This window comes from Onychostoma macrolepis, chromosome 24, assembly GCF_012432095.1.
Source record: "Onychostoma macrolepis isolate SWU-2019 chromosome 24, ASM1243209v1, whole genome shotgun sequence".
Classification (NCBI taxonomy): domain Eukaryota; kingdom Metazoa; phylum Chordata; class Actinopteri; order Cypriniformes; family Cyprinidae; genus Onychostoma; species Onychostoma macrolepis.
Genome location: NC_081178.1, coordinates 9,480,636 through 9,506,731, shown reverse-complemented (window position 1 = coordinate 9,506,731; position 26,096 = coordinate 9,480,636). Strand labels below are relative to the sequence as shown.

The 26,096-nt window shown below is 35.6% G+C and overlaps 1 protein-coding gene across 3 annotated transcripts in view; it reads left to right on the top strand.

Moving 5' to 3' along the window:
- The window catches only part of sh3kbp1 (SH3-domain kinase binding protein 1), a 51,900-nt gene that overhangs the window by 2,574 nt on the left and 23,230 nt on the right, over nucleotides 1-26,096 (top strand). For 2 of the 3 annotated variants that reach the window (XM_058766206.1, XM_058766205.1), the window contains exon 2: nucleotides 11,483-11,640. In XM_058766206.1, coding sequence (XP_058622189.1) covers nucleotides 11,483-11,640 — 158 coding nt within the window. Of the gene's footprint in view, nucleotides 1-11,482; nucleotides 11,641-23,822; nucleotides 23,905-26,096 lie in introns of those variants that run through there. The other variant, XM_058766207.1, reaches the window with a different exon arrangement.

Here is a 26,096-nt window from a genome sequence, read left to right as displayed (position 1 = left end):
AAAATGCAATGAGACATTTTTTTTTTCTTTTGTGTTCTGCAGAAGAAAGAAAGTTATACAGGTTTGGAACAACATGAGGGGGAATAAAGGCCTGTTCACACCAAGAACAATAACTCTAATAACTATAAAGTTCTATAAAAAACATTTAAAATTTAAGAGAGTAGCTGGGTTCTCACCATAACTTTAACGATTACGCCACAGTGGAACAATATCATTAGAATCAATTTCAGAATGTATTTTTCCTGCTGATGAACAAATAAAAACATTGACAGCCAATCAGAATCCATCCTGCTTTTAATGAGCTCAAGCATATAAAGAGGCAGACGACAAAACTACAAGCTTATAATAAACATAATGTTATTGTGCATTGGTGTAGACGCTAATATAGTTATATTTAGGCCTTTAATGATGAACTATCCCTTTAAGGTAATAATATGCACCCTTAAAGGGAAAAGGTACAAAGGTTCGCAACATTAATATGATAAACACTTTGCAACATCTTCATTAATATTTTAAGTCAGCGATTTCATGTGATGCTCCCAAAGACATGCATGAATGAAATATTTGTTGACTTATTTAGTGATTTAATGAGCATTATTAACAGGCCAAGCCTCAAAAGGAATAATTTTCAGACTAGTATACATGACCAACCCGTGATTTCGGGTTTAGCATTGAACATCCCGACTGGCAGCATTCTTTTGGCTCTTAGTTTTGAATTAAACATGCTATCAGTAAATGAATTCATAGTGATCAAGGGCTCCTTTTGAATCCTCATATCGCATGCAAGTTAATGAAGCCCTGGCTTCCTCTGTTACTGTTTTCACTGCAAGCTCAAGCTTTGCTTTTCCTCCCAAGTGAGGTGGTGCGCTTTGGATTCTGGAAAGTGTTGCACTGTACTCAGGTCTCTTTACTATCATGACTGCTGTGTCATGCTCATTCATTGCCCTTTGGCAGAGAACAGGGAAGTGGTGAGAGAGGCATGTTTGTATGTGTGATGAGTTCCCGTTATATAGTGAAGCATTTACACATCTACCTATGTTCCTCCATATTATGATAGTGGCTCTTTTATTGCCAGTGGGAACAGTGTAGGGGAACCAGTAGTAGTTGTTGTACTTACCACAAGATTTGGAAGATCTACACATCTTTTGTTTATGGTTATTAAATATTTTGGCTAATCTGATTATTCTTTCAGCTTCCAATAAGAAATTTTTGCTCCGTTTAACACATCTTGCCATGTTTAAATCTATTACTGCTGATTTTTCCCTGAATGCAGCACAGAAATCTTCTGCAGATGCCTTCTGGGCATCCCTATGTTGGATAATAGTATTCATAGATCTTTATAAAATATTCCAGAAGAGAGCTACTTTAGATGGAATCAACGTAATAATTTTCTGTGCATAGCACCGTAGGGAAATGCACAATATGCAATAATAAAAACCATAAGGTTTTGTATCAGGAGGAAAAATAATAAAGCTTTCCTCGTAAAAAAAAAGAAAGAAAGAAAAAGAAAGTTATGTGTTTTGGAGCATGAGTAATCGTTGATTTCTTAAGTCTGCAGGAGATTGCTCCATTCAAGAGTCACCTCATGTGATAATAGAGAAGTTCCACCACAGCTAGTGTGTGAATTTTGTACAAAACTGTGCAATAGCTCCAGATTTATTCATCACATACAGTTGAAAAAACATCTGCTGAAAGAGCTTTTGTAGATTAATAATTGAAGTTTTGTTACACTCGCTGAACATTTCGCTTTTAAATCATGCATTTAAGCTACGATGAAACTTTGCGAGAAATCTGAACTCTGCAGTTTGTTCTCGTATATCTGCAGTAGGACATACAAACAACCGAGTGCTTTGTACCTTCATAATTTATTAACGTGTCTGAATTTGGAGCAGTAACTTTTAGAGAGAGTTGTAAGGTTGTTGAGTGTTGGCTTTAAGGAAGTAGTGTTAGACTTTGTGCTCAGGAATTGAGCGCAAGAGTGTCTGTCCTACATACTACATCATTTAATGGCATGTTAACTGCATGTTTTATGCTTCTGGGAAAAAGTGCGTCATTTTGTATCTTGCACCAATTGTTTGTAAGTTTCTCTGAATTTCTGCACATGACCCAAGTCTAACCCACATAGTCCTAATCAGTGGCTTGGCTGACACGATTCGGGAAGCCGGGACACATGGCGAGCCACATGCGTTCATGCGTTTAAGAGGATCTTCCCTTTTTCTTCTGTAAAGGTCCTGTAAATTTGTGGTTTGTCTGCCAGAACTGGTTGTAGCGGTATTGGTATCGTATATAATGATATTAAAATTGATAGTTATATACCATGTAGGGTTGGGCGATATGACAAAAATCATGATATGAGTAATTTTATTTCTCGGTAATTACATATATCACAATATAGTTATTTTTTCCTAAATAAGGTATTTATGACATCAAAATTTGATACCATAGAAATTTCATAATTCTTGCCACCGGTGTCAATATCCCCAAAAAACTAATACTAGCCTAAAAAAAAACAACTCGAGCTCACTGAACACAAGTAAGTGAGTAAATAAGAATAAGCAACCAATTACAAGCAATAGGATTAAAAAAAATAAAAAATGACAGTAGAACAAATAAAAAACAAGTGCTATAATTTGTATAATGTAATCAAATGTATAAAACCACTGCATATTCTTAACAGTGTAAATGAAATGTATATTTTTTCATACTAAAGTTACAAAAATGATTTAGTCAAGAGAAGTGAGAGATTTTCTCTATTTTCTTTTTGACTAACATGAAAGACACACAGCAGGAATATTAGACTGCTATCACTTTAAGAGCTGCCTGGATCCAATATACCATTAGGTTCTCAGCTGTTTGCTTTCACTTAAGACCTAAATTACTGTGTTTACAAGGATACTTGCAAAGACAGGCATTTTGACACATACAAGTTAGAGGTCTGCAAGCTGAGTCCATTCGGGCCGGGCTCGGGCCATTAGTTTTTTTTTTTACAGATCGGGCTCGGGTCGGACTCGGGCTCATTTAGCTTCTCTCCTTTTATTGTGCCCATATACGCGCAGAGCACACATGGCTACTGTATTAAATACTGATTATATTATAAATATTATACATCGCCTAAGCAATACGCAACGCATATATACGCACACATTAGCATACAAGTGACCATGCAGAGCATCAGGGAGAAGTTGGAGTGTGGAGTTACAAAAAGTTCCCAATGCTTCGGGAAAAGCTGCATTTTTGATCAGCCATGCATTTGATGATGATCCTGACTGCCTTCTCCTCACTGGATGCGCCTTTAGAGAGAAATGCATCTTTAGGGATTTTATAATGAAAGAGTTTTTGTTTTCGATTCGAAGTATTTCGTTTTAAAGTAGTAATTCAAAGCTTTCTATAGATACTATATTTATCAAGCCAGTGAGGCAAGTATATGCTGTGTTTCGGTTTTTCAAAAACTTACATTTAACGAATAAAAAAATGCTCCAAACGTTTTTCTAAATTAACTTAATAAAATAACAAAACGAAATACAATCACTTAGCCATTTCATACAAAACTGAACTATTTTAATAGCTGAAACTGTAGTAGATAAGCTGTTTTGGGAGAAGGGGGAAAAAAGACGGGCTCGGGTCGGACTCGGGCCGAGAATTCTGATGAGCTGTCGGACATGGGCCGGGCTAGGGCCTAAATTTTAGGCCCGTGCAGGGCTCTAATACAAGTGTGTGTGTAACCTTTCAAGGCAGCAAAAATAACTCAATACTCCCGCACTCTAACTACGTGTGCGCCTCTTTGACAGCACTCAGAAACAGTCTCTTAGACAGCACGTATATACCGCGAAATTAGTTTTAGTCTTAGTTGCTGATTGCATTTCAACGGCTTAAAATCACTTGTTTTTAAACAGCAGTATTTAAAATGCATGCAAAGGATAAGTTTTAGTGATCGCTGAGCACAGCAACATCACATGAGCGTGTAACCACAATAGAGACGATAGTCCAAAATCTGTACCGGTTAATCGTGTCTACCGGTATATCGCCCATCCCTAAACATTTGCTTACTTCGTTATAATGCAGCAGGGCTCGCAAAATCGCTAGCCCGACATTCCGAGGCTATTGTGTTTTCCAGTCGGGCTACCAAAATGTATCACCGCCTGCCCGACGGGCTACCTTAAATACAGGGCTCCCACAGGTCCTTAAAAACTCTTCAATTTAGTTGTATCAAACTTAAGGCCATAAAAAGTTTTAAATACGTTAAATGGAATAAGAAATGTCTTAACTATAATTTCAAAAGGTCTTACAGTTGGGGACGGAAAGACAAGAATACCGATACAGCTGGATTAAACTTCAAAAGACAATGATGCAATTGAATAAATATGAGCACTGCACGTTTCAAGTCAAAACGCGGCACAGATGTCTTAATGTGAATGTATCTGAAGGGAACCGACTGTCCTCAGAAATGTGACGTTGGCATTTTTATTTCATCTTACCTATAATGCCTGATAAAGCAGCGTTTATGAGCGCGGACGGTGCTACTTTGTGTACAGCCGCTACCGGGGAATTTCCCTGAGGGAAACCGCTAAAGTGCCACCTCGTGGCAGAGAATGAATTTGCATTTCCAATAAGCCTTTCTTGCTGTTTATGGTCAGATCAATGCAAATATCAACCCATGTTTTTACGCAGCAAACACATAGAGTTGTAAATGAGAAAGAAGTTAATGTGCCTTCTAAAAATCTAAACAATTAAGACAGTAATATTTATTAGTTTAAATTAATATAATAATTTATATGCTGGATTTATCCCTCTTCATAAAAATGGTCTAAAGGCTGAAATGCTGTTGTATAAGATTTTTGTTTTTGTGAAAACATGTATCTGTAAATCATGTCATTTTATGGCTTAATACTGTTACCATAGACTTTGTCCAACCCCGCTCTGTGTTCGTTTTATTTGTGCAGCTTTTAAAAATTCTGCAGATACCCTGTAAATAGTGAAATAAAATTCCTTCCTTCATATTTGAAATCTTCCTTCAAAATCTGAAGAGTAACTACCCGAAGGGCTACCAGGGATTTTGAAATTTTGCGAGCCCTGTGCAGCCAAACAGCACATGCACATTCCCCTTGACTGCCAGTCAGAGTCTCAACTTGCACCCCACGCACACATATATGCAGCAGAGAAAATGTCTGAGAGAACTGAGGCTGATGCAAGGTAACTTTAGATATCCCAAAAGCACTCAGATGCTCCTTTTAACATTAAGTACATTTATATTGATTCTTAAATCTCAATATCAGTCTTTTAGGCTATTCTGTTTTAAGTTGATGCGTGAATAAAGCTTCTCTAAACATATTTGTCGACACTCCTCCCATCCAATAATTGCCATAAGCTTATATTAATGTACTGAGAGGGTTCCTTGTAAAGTTTACAGCATTAGCTGCTTTTTTTTTTCTACTGAGATTTTTTTTTTTTTTTTTTTTTTCTTAAGACTATTGACATGAACATGAAATATTTAATAAGTAATTAATATCAAATCACATTGTGTGATATCATATATTGGGAAACCATGACATTGTGAAATGGTTATCATGCTTTTTTTTTGACAAAATGCAAAATAAATACATATAACAAATAAAAACCTTTAAGAATATAGCTGTGTTTTTATTTATTTAATCAGTTCAGAAGCCTAATTTTCCTGTCTTAAATCTTAATTGTAACAGACTTAACAGATTTTTTTTTTTTTTTACCTACGTTGTATTAGTACAATCAGTAATTTTTTTTTTTTATCAGTATAATATTGTATCGATATTGTATATTAATTGTGCTTGTGTATTTCCTATTTTACAACTCAATTGCCATAATTTAACACACAAATTTAATCTTGAAAAATGCTTTTTCAAAATGAGTATCCATTTTCACACTGCGCATTATAATGTTGTGATGCCTAAATTCAGTTGTAGCATTTAAATCTGTTTATTTATCTATTGAGCTTTAATGATTTATTTAGACAAATAATATAGAATTTACATTCAGCACATGGGTTCCCATGGTAATGTTGACAGACAGCTCTAATAGTTATGTCTCTGGTCAGGTGTGGTTGAGATTGCCCTGACGAGTGACGACAGATCTGACTTCAACTCATACGGAAGGACATTGATGTGTCTTTTAACCAGACCACAGCGCAGTGTAGCAAGTGAAATGGGTCAGGACTGCGCCTGTGATCACAGCACAGCTCTAAATGTAGTATGCTTGTGTTGGAATCTGCTATATTTCGCAGTGGTTGTTTATGCCTGGGCCATTTTTGCAGTGGTTATATGGAGTTATATTCGGCCTGCAGTTCAATCTGAGGTGTGTAATGGGTCAGGATGGCATGAAATGGTTTGGCTGCGAATAAAATCATCTATGTTCTTTTTTTTTTTTTTTTTTTTGACTCATCTTGCAGTCATTATGAGCCGTTCGCACCTAATGCTCATCCAGTCAGACTTAAGCATGAGCTCTTTGCTGAATAAAAATACTTTCCCCATGTAATTAATTTAATTCAAGTCCGTTCCATTTAATGCAATCTAATACCGCAAATTTGATTAACCTTTTCGAAGGAGAGGCAGTCGGTCTGAGTCAGTATGCGAGAATGACCAATTAAAATCATCTGTAAGTCACAAGCTCCCCATAGACGAGAACAATGAAGGATTTTTGTTCAGCTCCATCACATCATTAGCCAAAAAGGTTGTTCGTACAAATGCTGGAACATTATTGATCTTGTTCTGAATCAATGAAACCTAACAATAATGCTTGCAAGTCTTAACTTATGCAGTGCATTATGGGTATAAGGCTTATATGACGGGGTAATGGATCAGGCCTAAATAAATTTAGTCAGTATTAAAAATCGAGTGTGTTGATGTTTAATGCATGAGCTCAGAGAGTTATGCTTCCATGAAAGCGCTTCCTCTAACGCAGACAAACACTTGACTCGCATCAGTGCAAATCAGCTGAGTCCAGGAACACAGGCTAAAGGAGCTATTTAAGAAGAGGAGTATTTATAGCTGCTCAGGAAGATGACCAGCACGCAATGACGCTGGTTTAAACAATACCTCTAATCTTAATGCGCACACGTGGTGCATAGGTCATTTTGAACATGAAATGAGGAATCACATGACATCAGAATCAGGTGGTTGACTTGTTAAACATCCACAGTCCTTATTTAGCTCAAATGTTGTTGTAGGAGTTATTCATTTTATTTATTTATTTTTTATAGATTTTCTAGAGGAAAAGAGGGTGAGTGAAAAAAAAAAGTTAGTGATGTTTGCATTGCATACACTGCAGTGCTTCCAGTTAATGGACACTATTTGGCCTTTTGAATTAATTTTCTTGTATATTTTTACCTTTATGGGGACTTTTAAATTTAAATTAATAAAATATAAAGAGTAGTTAAATATATTTAAAATATTGTATTATATTTAAAATAATATATTTTATTTATAAAAATATTGTTACATCAGTTACAGTTACATCAGTTAATTACACAAATAAAACATATTATATATATATATATATATATATATATATATATTTTTTTTTTTAAATAAATAATCTATTATCCTTGATGTCAAAGTTCAATATAATCAATTCACTAACACAAATTCTGAGTAATTATTTTGAGAATATAGTTCCTCTTACAGATGAATTTCAATGAACAAAATATATTAATTTATATTTTATTTAAAAATGTTCTGTTACATCAGTTACTTTTAATATAATTAATTACACAAATAACAGAAATGTTATATTTTATTTTATAAATTTGTCATTTGTTTAATAATCTGTTTTTCTTGATGTCAAATAGTAATATAATATAATAATGAATTGATTATAATATAATATACAATCAATTCATTAACACAAATTCTGAGTTATTATTTTGAGAATATAGGCTAGTTGCTCTTTTGAGAATATAGTTCCTAAAATTCAATTAACAAAAAGCAGTCTCCATATTTTGAATTTCTTACTCTGGATGTATCATAATATAACTATCAGTATCAGATGTATCAGTAATATGATAACTGGATCCTGGCTAATACTGGTCCAGTCTCTCTTCTGACCAATAAAAAAGCAGAAGAAAGACAAGAATCATCAGGAAACAGCTTTGTTATTTTATGTTTTTGTCTGTGTTTTTGTGTTGTGTGTAAATGTGTTTTGTGGGTCAGTTGAAGAAAGGTCCTGCTGAAAAGTCAGACAGAGGCTGACATTTGTGGGTGTGGCAGAAGGGCCAAAACAAACTCAAGTATTCTCTGTGCGGGGGTGTAAGGCTTTTTTGGAAGATGTTTCACCATAAACATGGCAGCTGTGCTTTGTCACATCTTTAGAAACTCAAACAGCTGGAAGATGACAAAGAGATTGAGAGCGAGAGAGAAGACATTGCTCAAAAGAAAAACACAGATGGACTGACTTGATGGTCATCATTCAGAATGTTATCAAGGTCTAGCACACAGTCCTTTAAAGAATAAAAGATCCAACATTGTGTTCCAAGCCTGTGAAAAAGTCAAGGATGGAAAGTTGTGATTTAGGTTGTACAGGATGTATAGGTCCTATGCCCGCAAAACTCCACAGAACGCAACTGATTTCTGGTAAAAATGGAATGCCCATCATTTATAAATTGTACACATTTCCCAATCCTTGTATGTTTGTTGTTATATTATAAATATATGTTAATATACTCATTTTATATATTATATTGATATTAATTTTATATATATATATATATATATATATTCCATTATACATTTTAATTTAAAAAAAATACTAAAATGGAAACTATTAGCTTTGTTAGTTCAGGTATCACAACATTATAATGTGCATTATGAAACATAGAAAACTGTTCTTTTGAGATATTGGCCAGTAAATATTTAGTACTGACCAATACAACGCATCCTACAACAAATATCATATTATGAAAGAATCAAATCTTACAAAACCACATGATATGAAAAAATAGTCAGTCATATTGGATGTTAACCAGTCCTGTCCCGGTATATTGTCCATTCCTGTTTGTTTTATGTTTTTGATTCATTTAAGCTTTTTAAAACCGAATTCTACACTTTTCCCAACAAAGCAATGGAGGAGGAAAGGAGAGAAACATCTGCCGAGAGTCTGGCTGGGTCTGATCAGCCATTAGAGATGATAAATCTCCATAAAACAATACAGACTGTAGCATTTCTGTATTTATGTGTGTGTGGGTTTGTGCCTGTAGGTTTTTTTATATCTGTGCATATGCGTAGGCGTGTTCCACCAGATGTTTGGAAGTATTTGTTACCTTTGTGTTTGTTATGGCTGCAGGCTGACCGATTTCTGTTATACGACCTCATGCTTTCCTCCCTGCACAGCTCAGCAGTTTCCAGAATATTCTGCAAGGTCATCTGAGGGATCAGATAGACCATACATTAATGTATTTTTGAGTGTCTAATGGTAGGTTATCGATACCCTTGTGCATGGAGTGATAATCCGGGTGGGTTGGTAACCGATATGAAACCTATAGTCAGAGCTGCCATATAGATCAAACATCATACAGAAGTCACAAAGGACATTTGCAGTGTCCTAGTGTGTGTGTGCAGTGTGTGCAGTGTGCATTGCATTGGAGCGAGGCGTGGGTGTGATCTCGTCTTGTGTGGCATGACTTGATGACTCATAAACGCATCATTGTGATGTTGTATCTCCATCTCTCATCCCCATCCTCACTGTAAACCCTCCTCACCGTCATGATCTCATGCAAACACACAATTCAATTTAAATCCAAAGCTGAGAGGATGACATTCTCATCTTGCACTTTCCTACCAGAAATAGCACATGTGTAGTTCACTAGAGTTCAAAAAGCTTCTTTTTAATATTATAAGCTGTAACGTGAAAATATCTTGTCACTTTAATTTTTCGGATCCTTGTTTTGTTGCGTTCACTCCTGCCTTGATCTCACCTAGAGTAATCCTCCTATCAGCAGCGAAAATATGATGCCTGCTTATGCTCCAGGGGCCTATTAGCTCTTATCCCTATGGAAGGACTCATATCTTTCTCTTGCTATCTCAGTAAATGTTTTATTGCTGTAAATATATGATTAAAATAAGTTATGATGTTGTCAGAGCACACATGATAAAGTATTTTTTGTGGTAAGCATCACTATTTCTATTGTTCATTTGTGGATTTGCATAAACCTTAAAGGTGCAATGTGTAATTTCTACACCATAGTGGCGACAAATGAAATTGCAATAAAAATAAATCATTCTGATTAAAAGTGATTACACTTACAATTTTCTCCAACAGGGACAATAAAACGGGTGAAAATGTCCCTTAGAGTTATATCAAAGGAAAGTCCCAAGCCATATCTAGAGACCAAAATATCATAGTGATTTGGGAATGGGCTCTTTTGACTTGAAACAATAAGCAACCGCTCAAAATGCCATAAAATAACACCCAGGACATCACTTAACAACACCCTAGAAACCATCCAGAACTCAATAAATCAGCAATTAGCAACACCTAGAAACCATCTAGAACACATTAGTCACCTAGCAACACACTAGAAACCACCCAGAACACTAGAATTATCAATCAACACCTATAAACCAAATAAAACACAATAGTCACCTAGCAACACACTAGAAACCACCCAGAACACTCTAGAATTAACAAACAGCACCTATAAACCATCTAGAACACATTAAAGTCATCTAGCAACACCCTAGAATCAACTCTGAACACATACAAGCATAACAACACACAAAAACCTTTCAAACATTTTAGTGCCCACATAGCAATGCCCTGTCAACCATCCAGAACTCCCTATAATCACCTAGCAATGCCTTAGAAACAATCCAGAATACATTAAAATCACTTATCGATGCCCTAGAAACATTTCAGAATACATTAGAATCATCTGGAAACACCCTGTAAACAAACCATAACACACAGCAGCAACACTCAAAAATGCCTTAGTGCCAACATAGCAATGTCCTAGCAACCACCCAGAAACCGCTTTTATTACTTAACAACACTCTAGAAACCATCCAGAACACCCTAGAATTATCTAGCCATGTCTTCGAGTCACCTAGCAACACCCTAGAAACCAACCTCAACACCCAGGAATTACATAGCAACACACTAAAAACATTTTAAACATCTTAGTACTTGCATAGCAACATCCTAGCAACCACCCATAACAGCCTAGTGTTGTTGTTACCAAAAACAGGGTCTCTGTGGGTTGCATATGTTGCATTACAAAAGCCAATAAGCCATCTTTAAAATGTGTTTGCATTTTCTATAAGGTCAAGTGTAATGATCACAATTATATCTTGATTTTTATAAGGGATATAAATGGATGTTGTATAGGTGGTGCTGTCATTTTCATTCAGTGGTGAAAGTTACGTGTCTGTGTGAGTCTTTTACAGTAATACTGTATATCCTGCTTCCTGCATGTAACCATGACCTCTACATCACTCTGTTTGTTTTCCTCTCTCTCTCTCAGTGGAAGCCATTGTGGAGTTTGATTACCAGTCCCAGCACGATGACGAGTTGACCATCGCTGTCGGTGACATCATCAGTAACATCAGGAAGGATGAGGGCGGCTGGTGGGAGGGAGAGCTGGACGGTCGGAGGGGGTTCTTCCCCGACAACTTTGTCAGAGTAAGTGCTGAACTCAGCATTTCCCTTTTGACCTTTCCCTGCAGGAGGTACTGGACGGATTCACAGCCTAGTCTCACCACAGGCCATTGGTTCTTCGCCTTAATTTAGCATGACCAAGCTATCAACACTTTTTTTTTCCAGAGTGTGAGTGAGTGTGCATAGAGTGTTAGGGCTGAGCGAAATAGCAAAAACACTTCTATCTTGAAATTTCACACTTTTGACAGTATCCAATACATATCTCAATTTGTATATATGTACTTTGAAAAGGTTTTTTTTTTTTAAATTCAGTCAAACACAGAATATGACCAATTACACTTCCATTCAAAAGTTCAGGGTCAGTACAGTAAGATATTAAGTTTTATTTAAAGCTGCAGTCCGTAACTTTTTTTGGTTAAAAATGATACGAAATCAATATTTGAGCAAGTACATAACCAGCCAGTGTTTAAAACTATCTCCTTACTTTAGCCCGATTCACAACAGTTAGCTTATAATAATGTTTTCTAATTTGAGTGGTTCGGGTAGGTTTTCGCGGGAAATTCGAGCATGGCACTGCATCATTACGTCATGTCTGTAAACATAAAGAAGTTAACCCAAGCTAGTATGCTATCGTATGTGAGGATCCTGCAGGTGACGGATCGTTTAAAGCCTTTTCTCACATCAACTAGAATAATTAAATGTATCATTTTAATGGCGGATTGTAATCCAGAAAGGATTATGTTTATGAAACACATGTGAATGAAATTAAATTATATTTCAGTTTTAAATATGTTTCTGATTACAGATAGCCTGGGATTACACAAGATTTGTATTTTAAAGAAAACTAGTTCGAAGGGAGAATAATGTGCTTTTTGGGTTAAAAGAATATGAAATGATGACAATTAGATATTAGACTGTACAGCAATTGAAATCTACACGCTAAAACACACTATACTCATAGTCACGCAATGCTGATGTTGTTAACATTAATAATTTGTGAATAAAGTATAACAATAATAATACTTTGCACGGTTTGATGTAGGGCTGCACGATATTGGAAAAAACTCACATTGCGATATTTTGTATTTCTGCGATATATATTGCGATATGAAAAAAAAAAAAAAAAAAATTCCAGATGACTTGAAAAGCTCTATTTGGAAAAAAAATATTGTCGATGAGTAAATCAGCATAGAAAAATGAACAAATTACAAACATAGATAAATATAATAGAACAAAGATATAAAATAAATAAACAGTGCTTTATATTTTTTCCAGTAAGTCTAACAGTATTCAGGTATACTGGTTGAATAATCAAATGTAAAATAACACTGTATAAATTAAATCTAATAAATCTGTTAAAGCTACAAAAGTGATTTTTCTCTGTGTTTTGCTGTTTGATTAACATTCATGACACTGAAAGCCTTAGGAACACTAAACTGCTGTGAGCCTATACTATCCATTTTCTTTATCAATTTTTTTACCTTCACCTAAGCCATAAGCAACTGTGTTTACAAGGATACTTGCAGAGACATGCATTTTGACAGTTTCGCGCGTATGTGTCATTTCAGGCACAAATAGACACGGAACTGAATGGAATTGAGTGTTCACATATATCTGAGTGACTCTCACCGTGTCTACAAAGGGCGCTGGCAAAACACAATAGAACCCATTATAATCAGTGATGCCGTCTACACTGGATGCGGCGCGACACGGCAAATCCTTGCGAGTAAATCCCTCATTCTTTTTATGACGTACTGACACAAAGTTCAAAGGATTTGCAACGGTCGCTTTTTCGCGTCCAGTGAAGACAGTGCGTCGCGGGGTGGCATGATGCGATAGCTGTCGCGAAAACGATCAGTATAAATATAACGGTCAGTATACTAAAAATCGCACATCCTGCGATGTGACTATCGCGGATGTGCATATCGCGATATCGATGCTGAAACGATATATCGTGCAGCCCTAGTTTGATGTGATATGAGCTAACTGATCTTTAGATTAAATCACCATTGGCAGCACGATTTATGGTAATGCTTTTTTCCTCAGTTGGTCAGAACAAACGTGGCAGACTTGTTACTTACTTGTACAGATGGCAATATACGGTGAAAATTCTTATTTGGGTCATATATTCCAAGACATAGGCAGAATATGTGATTGCGAAGAACAGTAAACATCCACACCGGTGCGGTGACTGACTGCCAAACATTCACCTCAAAACATTAGATTCATCGGCGCTGGAGCCGTGCCTACTCGCAAACCACGCAAGCAAGATAATTCCGCAAGCAGCTTGCAATTCCAGGTTTTCAAACAGAGATGGCAACAAATAGGCAACACTTACGGACTGCAGCTTTAATATAAAAATATTTACTATGTTTCGAAGAATTACTATTTCAAACAAATGCTGTTTTTGTGAACTTCGCACAATTTTTTTTCACAAACATAAACACAACTGTTTTCAACATTGAAAATAATAAATGTTTCTTAAGCAGCAGTTATTTGAATTATTTCACAATATTACTATTTTTACTGTATTGTTCAACTAATAAAAGCAGTCTTGCTAAGCATTGGAGACGGCTTTCAAAACTAATAAAAAATCTTATGGAGCCCAAACTTCTGAATGGTAGTGTAGATTTAAAATGGTTCATGAAAGAAGTTAATTGCAGTAAAAATCTTAAAATTTAATAATTTGTTTACTAAAGCGCAGTGAAACATTAGCAACGAAAAGGCATGGACAGTTATTTTTGTAGCTGACAAATGCATTTGCATTTGGAGTTTACCTTTCAGACACAATTTATGGGAGGAGAGTATTTAAATAAATCATGCAAGGTGACTTACTAAGATTTGCAGTAGTCGGTTTACTAGAATTTCGCCATTATTTAACATCCAAAAAAAGCATGTCTTAATATTTTGCACTCGTGTTGCTCTTGGTTGAATGCATTGGTTGTTGATGTAAATGAGCCGGCTTCGTCGGTGTTCAATAATTTGTGGTTTGTCAGTAGATCACCCGCAAAACTTTCCACTCCCGTCTATGCTTTTATGGGATTGCGTTCTCACACTAATTTTCCCTGTTTAGTACATTTGGCACTGTATCTCCAAATAAAAAGTGCTTTAAAAAAGAATTCTACATGTTTTGATGCCAACAAGTCTTTGGGATATACATTGAATTTTCATTACAGCACTTTTTATATTGTTTAGCTATATTGTTGAGTGTGTGTGTTCGCAAGTGTGTATGTTTGTGTTGAGCTGAACTCAGCAGGCCATTAATGCTGACTGTCAGTGGATGGAGAGGTTGTGTGTCAGTATGTGTTCTGACTGGAAGAGTATTGGTCACAGACGAACAGGATGCTAGTATTGATTTGGAGAGAAAGAGCGAGAGAGTATCGCTATGACTTGTGCACTCCCTCTCTCGCTCTCTCTCCAGTGACAGAAGGAAGTCTGTGAACTCCACCAGCAGATTGTCATGAGCTCAGGTGTGAGGAGTTCATGAAAGCTTGTTAGCGTTGTAGCGCTACATACTTGTTAGCACCAGGAAGGCATGATTATGAGACTCCTTCTAATCACACTGGGATAGTTTTTAGTACTTTATTAGTACAGAACTCATTGGACACTCCTTTTTTTTTATACCGTACTGTGACAATAATACCACTAATGTTGGTGTGAACTTTAGTGAAAATCATGTGGTTGGCTGAAATGTTTACAAGTCAAGTCTCAAAAGCCCTTGTGTTTTTTAGTAGTTTATATTTTGCAAGTACTATAACCCTGTTGCAAGACAATTAATTTTCTTGTTCTTTTAGTCTCTGTTTATTTGTTCGTTAAGAGATGCTTGTGTAAATGAAAGAATGTAAAAATTTTTACTTGAATCAAAGTTAGTAAGGAAGGAACTGTTCATCTAAAAAACAAACCATTGATCTACTTTGGGCAAGTTTTCTTTCTCTAAAAGCCCACTCAAAGTCTGTCAAGTCAGATCAAGTGTAAATTTAGTCTCAGACTACTTAAGACTATTTTTGATCTTTTATGACTGATTTAAAAAGTACAAAATACAGTAAATGTTCTGGTTTTAAATTCGATTTCATAGCCTTCAGCTCGTCTGTAGGCCTGTAAAAGATGCAGTATATGCAGTGTACAGAGAGACTCTGCAGCTTTGTGAGGTGACTTCCTTTTCTATGGTTCATGTTAGAGGGAAGTGCAGACTTCCTCTGATGGCACGGAGGAAGGGTAGACGCTTAACAGCGAGACGGTGTGAAATTCAACGGGTGCAATTTAAGCACACTTTTTACAGCTCGAGCACAACTGATGAACATCATTCTGAAGACGCTAAAACAGTCATCATGTAATCATAGTCAAGTTTTTTTCTTTCAAATAATCTGATGATTTTCTTCACAGGCTGTGTAAACTTCATTATAAAAATAGGTAGTGAGATAGTTCACCCAAAGTTGAAAACGTACAGTATATAATTTTTATTTTCTTGCAGTGAAAGTCAGTGAGGTCCATTGTTGCTCCCATTGGTTATATGAACAAAAACAGTTCAAACATTATTTTTTGAAATGTCTTCTTTTGTGTTTCACCAAATAAAGTCAATCATACAGGTTTATATAGGGATAGTTCATTCAAAAATGAAAATTTGCTGAATATTTACTCACCCTCAGGCCATCCAAGATGTGGATGAGTTTTTTATCATCAGAATAGATCTGGAGATTGTGAAACTTGCTAAACAGCTGATAAAAACACAATAATCCACAATGTAATCCACACAACTCCAGTCAATAATTTAACGTCATTAAGAAACAAATCTATCATTAAGAGGTTTTTAACTTTAAACCATTGCTTCTGGGTAAAATACGAGGCCTCTTATTACAATGTTGCTTTCTTCAGTGAAAGTCGTCTGAATCAGGTGAGAAATATTCACAAGTCAAGCACTGTTTCCAAAACAAATATGTAAGTAGATTTTCATGTGACAAGACAACAGAAACTCATTTTCATATGATTTTGTTGTATTTATAATAAGAAAACATTTTAATGTAACTGTTAGATTAATATTAGTCAATTAATCTGCCTGTTATCACATTGTATAACAGTAACTTGTTTACTGCTACAGTGCGTATTGTATTTTGTTAGCATGCTGAATTTGATCTTGCCAAATAAATGGCTTCTAAACAAGCTAGAGCGACATTTCCATTCTCAAAATGGTTCGGATAGTTACCATACACCCACACATCTTGCATAGTTGTTTAAAATAAACGCAAATCTGCCTTCAAAATGGTTGCTCACGAGTATTTACACATCTAAGCCCATTTAACGTAAACAGCAGGTTTTGGCTGCATTGAAGCATATACTGAACCAGGGCCAGTGTTGTTATGTTCTCTCTGTGGGTTTGGATAGTGCTGAGTTGGGGTATCAGTAAAACGGTCTGTGAGTCATATTTCCACCTGAACAGCTCAGAGCACGCACTCATCGTACGGCTTACAGTGGTCTTGGAGCACCCGAGCGAGGTTGGAACATTCGCACTTATTTGTGTTTACGCTATCATAAGTCGTGCACCGTGCTCAGGGTTCAGCAGCTTGATGACCTTAAACGTTTAGAGCAAAAACTATATGTGTGAGTGTGAGCCAACATGCTGGCTTGTATTGAGGTTGTTTCTAGAGGAACGTTTAGCAACTCATAATGTAATAACTGCACATAATGTAAAAATTGTGCATAATGTAATAAGTATTACATTATTATTGTAATAAAATGTTCATAATGTAATCATTTTCTCAAAACGTAATAAAATCTTAATGTAAGCTCATAATGTAATAATATATTTTTTAATGTAATAACAATTTTTCACATAATGTAATTGGTTATTGTATGAGAAATTTATTACATTATGAATACACTGTGGCAGCTTATAATGTAATCACAGTTCATAAGGTAATACCAGCACATCATTTAAATTAATGTTAATTATCTTTCAATATAATAAATTTGACCACAAAGCATAATAGTTTTCTGTAAAATAAGATTACATTATTACATTAGGCTAAAATTAGGCTTATTAGGCTACATTGTGAACTTTTATTATAAAGAAATATTCATTTAACGTGTGTTCCGTGCTGCCGTTGCCTGTGGCAGATAATGCAATCTACTACATTAGACCATTAGACTTTGGAAAGTTTTATTTGTTTTTTTCCAAATTTGTTCATAAAAATGAACATGCCTTCAATGACTTAATTTCAAACGATTAAAATATATTTATGTGTAACCACTGTCATTGTCATCATACCATGGACATTACCTGAGAAGTAAAAGTAAATATGTCAGCAAACTGTGCGCTTTCATGAGAGTGAAACAACATCAGAATTCTGGAACCCAGTAGTGTTGTCAAAAGACCCGGTACTTCGGTACCAAGTCGGTACTAAAAAAATGAAAACGTCACGGTACCAGGTTTTTTTAAGTACCGGTGATACCGACCCGGTCAACCCGGTTCTTGATGCGTACGGCCCAATGATTTCCGCGATGCAGAAAACGCAGACTGAATCACGGAATATTTTTAAAAACGGAATTTACAGTTTAGCACGGAATGTCACGGAATTTGTCAAACTTTGGATGAATTAATCAAAAGTAGGTCATTACACTTAAATCAAATCGCCACATGGATTAGTATCTGTACATATTAAGCCGCAAAAGTCGATTCAGATATAATAATAATAATAATAATAATAATAATAATAATAGAAATAATCACACATTTCTTCCATATTTTAATTTTAATAGTAAATCCCCTTATAAAATGTTTAAATTTCATTAATTAAAAGACAAATTAAATTTGGGTGAACCTTTACTGTTTACTGTTTTTCATACTTTTTTTACTTGCGGAAAAACTTGAAACAGAATTTAAATAAGTATAAAGAATGGCATTGATTTTTGCACATTTTATTTTTGTTTGACTTTATTATTAAAAATAGTGTATTTTTTAATTAGCATGTGGTACCGAAATTGGTACCGAGAACCGTGGATTTTCACTGGTATCGGTACCGAATACTGAAATTTTGGTACCGTGACAACACTAGAACCCAGAATATTTTGATACTTGAATAAAAACGATGAGAGCCGTGAGAGCATCCGTACTGTAGTTGGTACAGTGCTCTACCCTTTGGTTTAGCAATATAAAAGGGCATGGAAATCGAGCAATGGATAATGAAACGTACAGCCTATTACAATAAAAAGCCTATTACAATTATGAAATTTGACAATATTTTTGGTGAGTTTGTAATGTAATAAATTTCTCATAATGTAATAATTATTACATTATGAGCTCAAGATTTTATTACGTTTTGAGAAAATTATTACATTATGAACATTTTTATTAGAATAATAATGTAATACTTATTACCTTATGTGCAGTTATTACATTATGAGTTGCTACATTGCTCAAAGGTCACTCTTTTGCCCTGTTTATTTTGATGATTGCTATCATTGTGGTTTCTATTCATACTTGACCACATAAATGCCTTTCCAACAAATAAATGTAAATCAGATCTTCTATTTCTGTGCACTGTATGTAAATATTCTTTATTCCTTGATGATGCTAATGCCAGGCAGCGACATTCTCTGTTGAGCAATCTCTTCACCCCATTTAACAGTTAAAGTTTTTCTGAGGTGTTTTGTGTGATCAAGAAACATTCAAGATGGATGGCAATCTGGAGAGTACTAGCTATCTAACACATTGTGTAACAATATGTCTTCCTTATGCTTTATTTAATACCTCGGGAGACTTATTGGATTTCTTCTAAGATTTACACTACTGGTCTAAAATTTGGGGGTTCTTAAGATTTATTTTTTAGTGTTTTGATGTTTTTCATATCTATTATGGTACAAAGGTTGCATTTATTTGATCAAAAATACAGTAAAAAAACTAATTATTTACCTTTTTTTTTCTTTCTTTTTTTTAATAAAAATGTAAAATTTTTCTATTTTAATAATTTTTTAAATGTTATTCCTTTAAAAGCTGAATGTTCGGCAGCCATTACTTTAGTATTCGGTGTCACATGATCCTTCACAAATCATTCTAATATGCTGATTTACTTTTTTTCATGAAAAAGATTTTGGTAAATCTTTTCTGAAACTCTTGGGAGGCAGGTATATATTTTTGTGTTTTTCTCAGAAGAGAAAGCAAAAAACTTGCAGAAACCGAGAAGCAGAAGTCTCCATTCTCTCTCCATTTAATCGTAATTCTTTCTAGGAGAAACTGTTGAGCGTCTTCGTACTGTCTTGTCTTCCCTGTGGGTTTGTGAGAAAGAGAGCGTGAACATTCAGACACACATAGTGCGTCATGAAATAAGCATCTGAAAAATGTGTAATTTTCTCTAGCTTCATTCTCAGACCCCCTACTCACTTGAGAAGTATGTAATCTCTTATCAGAGCAAGAGTCTTTGGGTAACAGTGCATTAAAGAAACTGTTACATACAAACCAGAGTTTAGTAAACAAAGTCTCATTGTAGTTCTTAGCTCATGTACATGACTTAACGATGTTTATTTATTTATGTATTTTTGTTAATTACAATTATTTTTTTATTTAGTTCATATTATATTTATAATTAAAAAATAAATAAAAATATATATATACTGTGTGTGTGTGTATGTATATATATATATATATATATATATATATATATATATATATATATATATATATATATATATATATATATATATATAATATAATATTTGTTTTTTTTTGTTTTTTGTTTTTAAGAATACTTTTAGTTTCAAAGTTGTGTCTTTAAAGCACCACTGCTAAAAAATTCTACTCAACCACACTTGGTCAACAAGTTATTGAGGATTAGTCATTGAGGATAACTAGTCAAGCATCTCACCCATTCTCATCTGATGTATAAGTGGAAGTGTGCATTTATCTTTAAGTGAAAAAGACAAGAATTGCACGTTGCCATCTACAGGTGTTTCCTGTTTGAGGTCTGCCACAACTAAATCTCACTCTTATCCTGTTTGTCTGTCGATTTGTGATCTGCCATGATGCTTGTGCTTTCACGAAGCTCAATCAGATCTATTGTAGTTCAGCTGAGCTGCCACATGCAAAGGGGAGGTTATGATAATGATGGATGATAAATGCACAGTCACAAGCGCTCTAGTGGGCCGGTCAGTTCTTGTACAGGAGGCTTCCTTTCTGGCAGATTGGTTCAGTCATGCATGCGCTCCAGCTTCCTGTTTTGGTGATGTGATAATGGACTGATAATTTAGCCTCTTCTGTGATTAAATGAGCGATGTAATTTAGAATAGACAGGCATCCGTTTTTCACAAGCGCTCAATCATGTCTGGACTCGTGCCATCCCTCTATCTGCCTGCTTTTCTTCCTCTCTTTTTTTTTTTTTATCTCTTTTTCATTCTCTGATTCAAGTCGACACAGCTGGCAAGGATTGTTTCAGTATCACGTTTTTAATTAACCTCATATAATCTGCTATTCTCTGAATTCAAATAAGGAGATTATGTTCTGTCATAAATGACCTTTAGCCTTTCATTTTCCTCTCTTAATTTTGTTTTTTTCTGTCCTTTAGGGTAATTATAGTTTTAAATCTCACAAGATTTTATTTTTATTTCATTTTATATTTTGGGTTTCGTCACCAAACTTAAATGGCATAAGTGGTGCTTATTGAAAATATATATATTTTTTATTAATTGTATATAAATTGCAAAGACCATGACTCCAGCATCTCCAGAGTATTTATGATTCAACAGCACAGGCTCGATCTGCTCAGATCCTGTGTCAGATGGTCCGCAACGCAGAACAATTAATCACTGGAATTGGCAAAGTTTACACAGCATTGAATATTTGGAATAATTTCATGATGAGCATAATGAGACTCTTCATTTTTTTGGTGTTGTCTTTGCAACATTTCACAGAGACCGTTGCCATTATTTGTTGTTATTAAGGAATGTATTATAGAGAGATTACATATTTATTAATATATTAATAATTTTTTTGTCCACTGCTTTTTTTGTCTTCATAGCATAAACATGCTGTCTGTAAGGAGCTTTACATTTTACTTTCAGCTTTTTTGGCCCCTTAAATGTCTAACTAAATCCTTTAAAATCACGCATGGATGTGTCTACGTGTGTATGTTGTTTTTCTGTGTGTGATTGTCATTTCCACCTATCTGTACTTTTGTATGTGGGAATGTGTGTCTCAGTGTGGGGCTCTGTTGTCGCTTCACTGCACTGATAATCCATGGGGCGGCAGCTCACAAAACTGTGTCACAGGCAATGATGCATTTCACCCTGAAACGTGGAATTCTGTATCCTGGACCCAGCATCCTGAAGCACTTGCTGATGTAACTGGGTTATAGAGCATTTAACCTCCTAACCTGAGAGAGAGGTTTAGGTGGTGTGCTGGATTCTTAGAGTTTTACATCATTCATTGTTCTCGTTGCATTCTTCTGTTCTACTTAGAACTGCACTTCACTGCAATCTTGACATGACGTGTTCCCAGCCACCAGCGCTGTTGCTATAGACATTTGAGAGATTTCACAAAACCTTGGAAATTTTTGAATGTCTGTGATGTCTGTTAATGTATTCATTAAGCAGGCACCTTTATACAAAGTGGCTTTCAAATGAGAAACATCAGAGCAGTTCATCATAAAAACCAACGATATTTACAGTACACAATATTTTCAGGAGGATTTTAATCTGCCGGTTGTGTAAGTGTAGAACAGTTAGCATGCTAATTAAATCAAATCATAAGACAATCCAAAACTAGTCGCTCGTACTGACCCAGATGCAATAACTTGGTCATTTTCATGTGAATTGTTTGTATTTTTAATCATCCAAGTGTTACTTCAATCTGCCTGAACCAATTATTTAAGACTGCATATCTGTATGTTAGCTTGCTAGTTGCTAACTTGCTAGCTACAGCACAGCACATACATGTTGACCCTTTCCCTTTGCCACAGTTGATGCGGACATGCAATCTTGTACTTTTTAAGGCTGCTAATAGACCTTAGTCAGCGTTGTGACACACATTTAATTTTTTGATAGAAATGAAAACAAGGCTGTGAGGGATAGAAATACAGTGCATTCTGTGGATTGTACTGTTTAACAACAAACCGATTGTTCAGTTGATAAAGCGCCTTTCTGAAAAGACTTTCAGTAGACAAAAACTCCATAAAACATTTTAAAAGTTCTGAGTTGGCGAAAATGATGCGATCTATGACCTTGCGTGCCATTATAAGGACTGTAAGTCTATCCTAGTTTTCATCTGTTAAATTTAATATGACGTCTAACCAGGGCTTAAGTCATTTAAAGGTCCCATGGCATGAAAATTTCACTTTATGAGGTTTTTTAACATTAATATGAGTTCCCCTAGCCTGACTATGGTCCCCCAGTGGCTAGAAATGGCGATAGGTGTAAACCGAGCCCTGTGTATCCTGCTTCGCCTTTGAGAAAATGAAAGCTCAGATGACCCAATCTGGAATCTTCCCTTTATGTCATCATACAGGGAAAGGTTACCTCCCCTTTCTCTGCTTTGCCCGCCCATGAGAAAATGAGCTACTGCCCTGCGACGCGAGCGCAATATTTTTTTTTCCTCGAGAGACATCATGGCTTGCAAACGAGCGAAGCATGGCAGTTGCTCAGTGTTTGGATGTACAAATGAACACCAAAGTATTTTTTTAGTTCCTTCATCCGAGCCTATGGCTAGCATTAGCTACATGATAATAATTTCGGCAAACAGACCTCAGATACAGTATTAGGGACCACTTAGGCCTATATAAAAGCATCCAAAAAGCAGCATGTCATGGGACCTTTAAACACGTACGTTAACATGCCAAATTCAAGCTTTAACATCAATCTAATGTACTTTTATTAAAATATCTGAATCTATTATTGTTCAAGCTACCTTTTATATTCAAACCTGCACAAATAACTGAGACTTTCTGGAATAAACATGGTTAAAAACAGCCATTAAGACATGCTTTTGTGATGCAGACATTTCCATTATTTATCTACTCTGTCTTCCAATGTGAAATCTCTTTTTACCAGAGTAAATTATTGCAAGACTTTTTTCGTACATCATGCAGCCTGATTCTCAGTGTGAGCAGGCCTGTGGCATTGATCAAAGAGCAGCGCCAGCGTACCAAGGTCGTCTACGCTGTTGTGTATGAGAGGGCCTGTCATTCCCCGAAGCACATGATGACTTTTTTCTCCTCCCTGTGTAGTGGAAGACCGAGGAATGATGGGACGCTGTGAAAACCAGCTACTATTGACCATCTGGAGCAGCCCAGTGAGCGGGGGAAAGGAATGTAGATCACACACACACACACTTTCAGAGCTCTGTTAATGCTCTTGTGAACAGGAAGTCAGTGAAAAGGAGTCTCGTGACAGAGTAGGAGCTGAATATGTGTGTGTGTGTGTGTGTGTGTCAGTGTGTTAAACGAATAACCTTTTTAGTGATTCATGTGCGCATAGTCGGCCAATTTGAGATGAAAGTTGACTGCTTTGTGGTATAAAGTATGTGAACGCCCCCTTCTAATCTGTTCTTTTGATAAACAGACCCTTTCTGTCAGGTGAGTCTGATTAGGCCTTTGCTGCTCCCACAATGCTTTGCAAAACCACTGTTTTTGCTGGCATGTTTATTTTTACAGTTCAAAGGGAAGAGGTCTGGTCTGGTCTGTATGTCTGTGTTTGCATACAGTAGTGTTAGAAGGGGCGCACTGCAGAAGTTTGCAGCTACGTACTGTGGTTTGACTTGACTTGAGCTCTGTTGAAGCCTATGACTTTGGCAGGAAGTGCATATTAAAAAAAGTGAGCGTTGCAGCTGCATGCCGTAAAGCGAGATGAGTGAGAAATGGTGGGTTGTGATTGTCTCCTCCACAGACACCACAGTTACCTACTTAAAATGATTTTGTTGAAAAATTACTTTTTAATTGTGCTTAAAATTTTTACTGAGAACACTAAATGGTTTTAATATAGCTATCCAACGGTGTGAATATTATATGGTTATTATTATTTAATAATATTATTTTATTATTTATTATTTATATGGTAGTGATAAGTGAAACTATGTATTGTCAAATATCGACTAGTTAATGGATTGCTTAAATTTTCATGCAAACTGAGTAACAGCTAATGTACAGGATTAAATAAGTGCTGCTAAAAATATCAGAACTAAATATGTATACATGTAAGAAAAATGGTAAAATGTTTAGGTTCTATGCAGTTATCATTAATTTGGTCAGTTATCATTAATTTGCATCAGTCATTACTCCAGTCTTCATGATCCTTCAGAAATCATTCTAATATGCTGATACGCTGCTCAAGAAACATTTCCAAACACATCAAATTAAAACAATTTAAAAAATCTTTTGATACTTGTCACTAATACTAATAAAAACTAATACTTTCCTAAATGCAAAGGTCACTGAAGACAAGTAAATAGTCAGCGATTTAACAATAAGACAAAAAAACTACAGTAGAACAAATAAATAAGACATACTACATATGTTATAAAGTAATCAGATGTATAAAAGCACTGCATGTTCTTCACTGTGTAAAGAAGTTACAGAAGTGATTTAGTCAAGAGCAGTGAGAGATTTTCTCTCTTTTGTTGTTTGATTAACATGAATGACAGAAGCAGGAATATTAGACTGCTGTTACTTTATTAAGAGCCTCCCGGATCCAATATACTGTTAAATTGTTTTTTTTCTCAGCTGGTTGCTTTCACTTAAGACCTAAATTACTGTTTACGAGCATACTCGACAGCAAAAACGCATGCTTAAAAATGCGTGCAAATGATCATTTTTCGTGACCACGCAGCACAGCAACATCACGTGAGCATGTAACCACTATAGAGACGATAGTCAAAAATCTCTACAGGTTTCCAAATTTAAAAAAAGAACAAAAGTTGGGTTGCATCTCAAATGTGTTTTTGTGTCTGTATGATCCTCACCATTGTTCTTGCTCAAGTTTCAATGTTGGACCTACTATGTGATCTCCAGCAGTACTCTGTCCCCTAGGGGCCTGGCTTTAATACGTTTCCATGGCAGTGGCACCATAAGGTATACAGGTAGACCATTACACATATGCTACACCGTCTATGCTTTAATTAGGTTGGTGATGATGGAGCTGCATCTACCTTGTTGTAATTTGTTTACCACTCTCTAACCGAAACAAGTGTGGTTTGAATCATTGGTTAAAGTCAATTCAACCTTTTAGAAAGGAGCTACAACAGCCACAATAACATAATTCAGGACTGATTACTGAGCTTTTATCAGTAATGGTACTCTACACTAAGAACAATAGTTGCAGTAACGCTTGCTTCTAAACACTGTGACGTATTCAGATGTTTTCAGAGTTCATCAGCTCCATGCTGATGGCTGGCACGGGCCGATCCCAATCACACAGTAGGACTTTGTGAGATGTGGAGTCTGGAGATGATCCATCAATCAATGGGACTGTCTCTCTGCTAACAGTGACAGAGAACTTAGCTCACT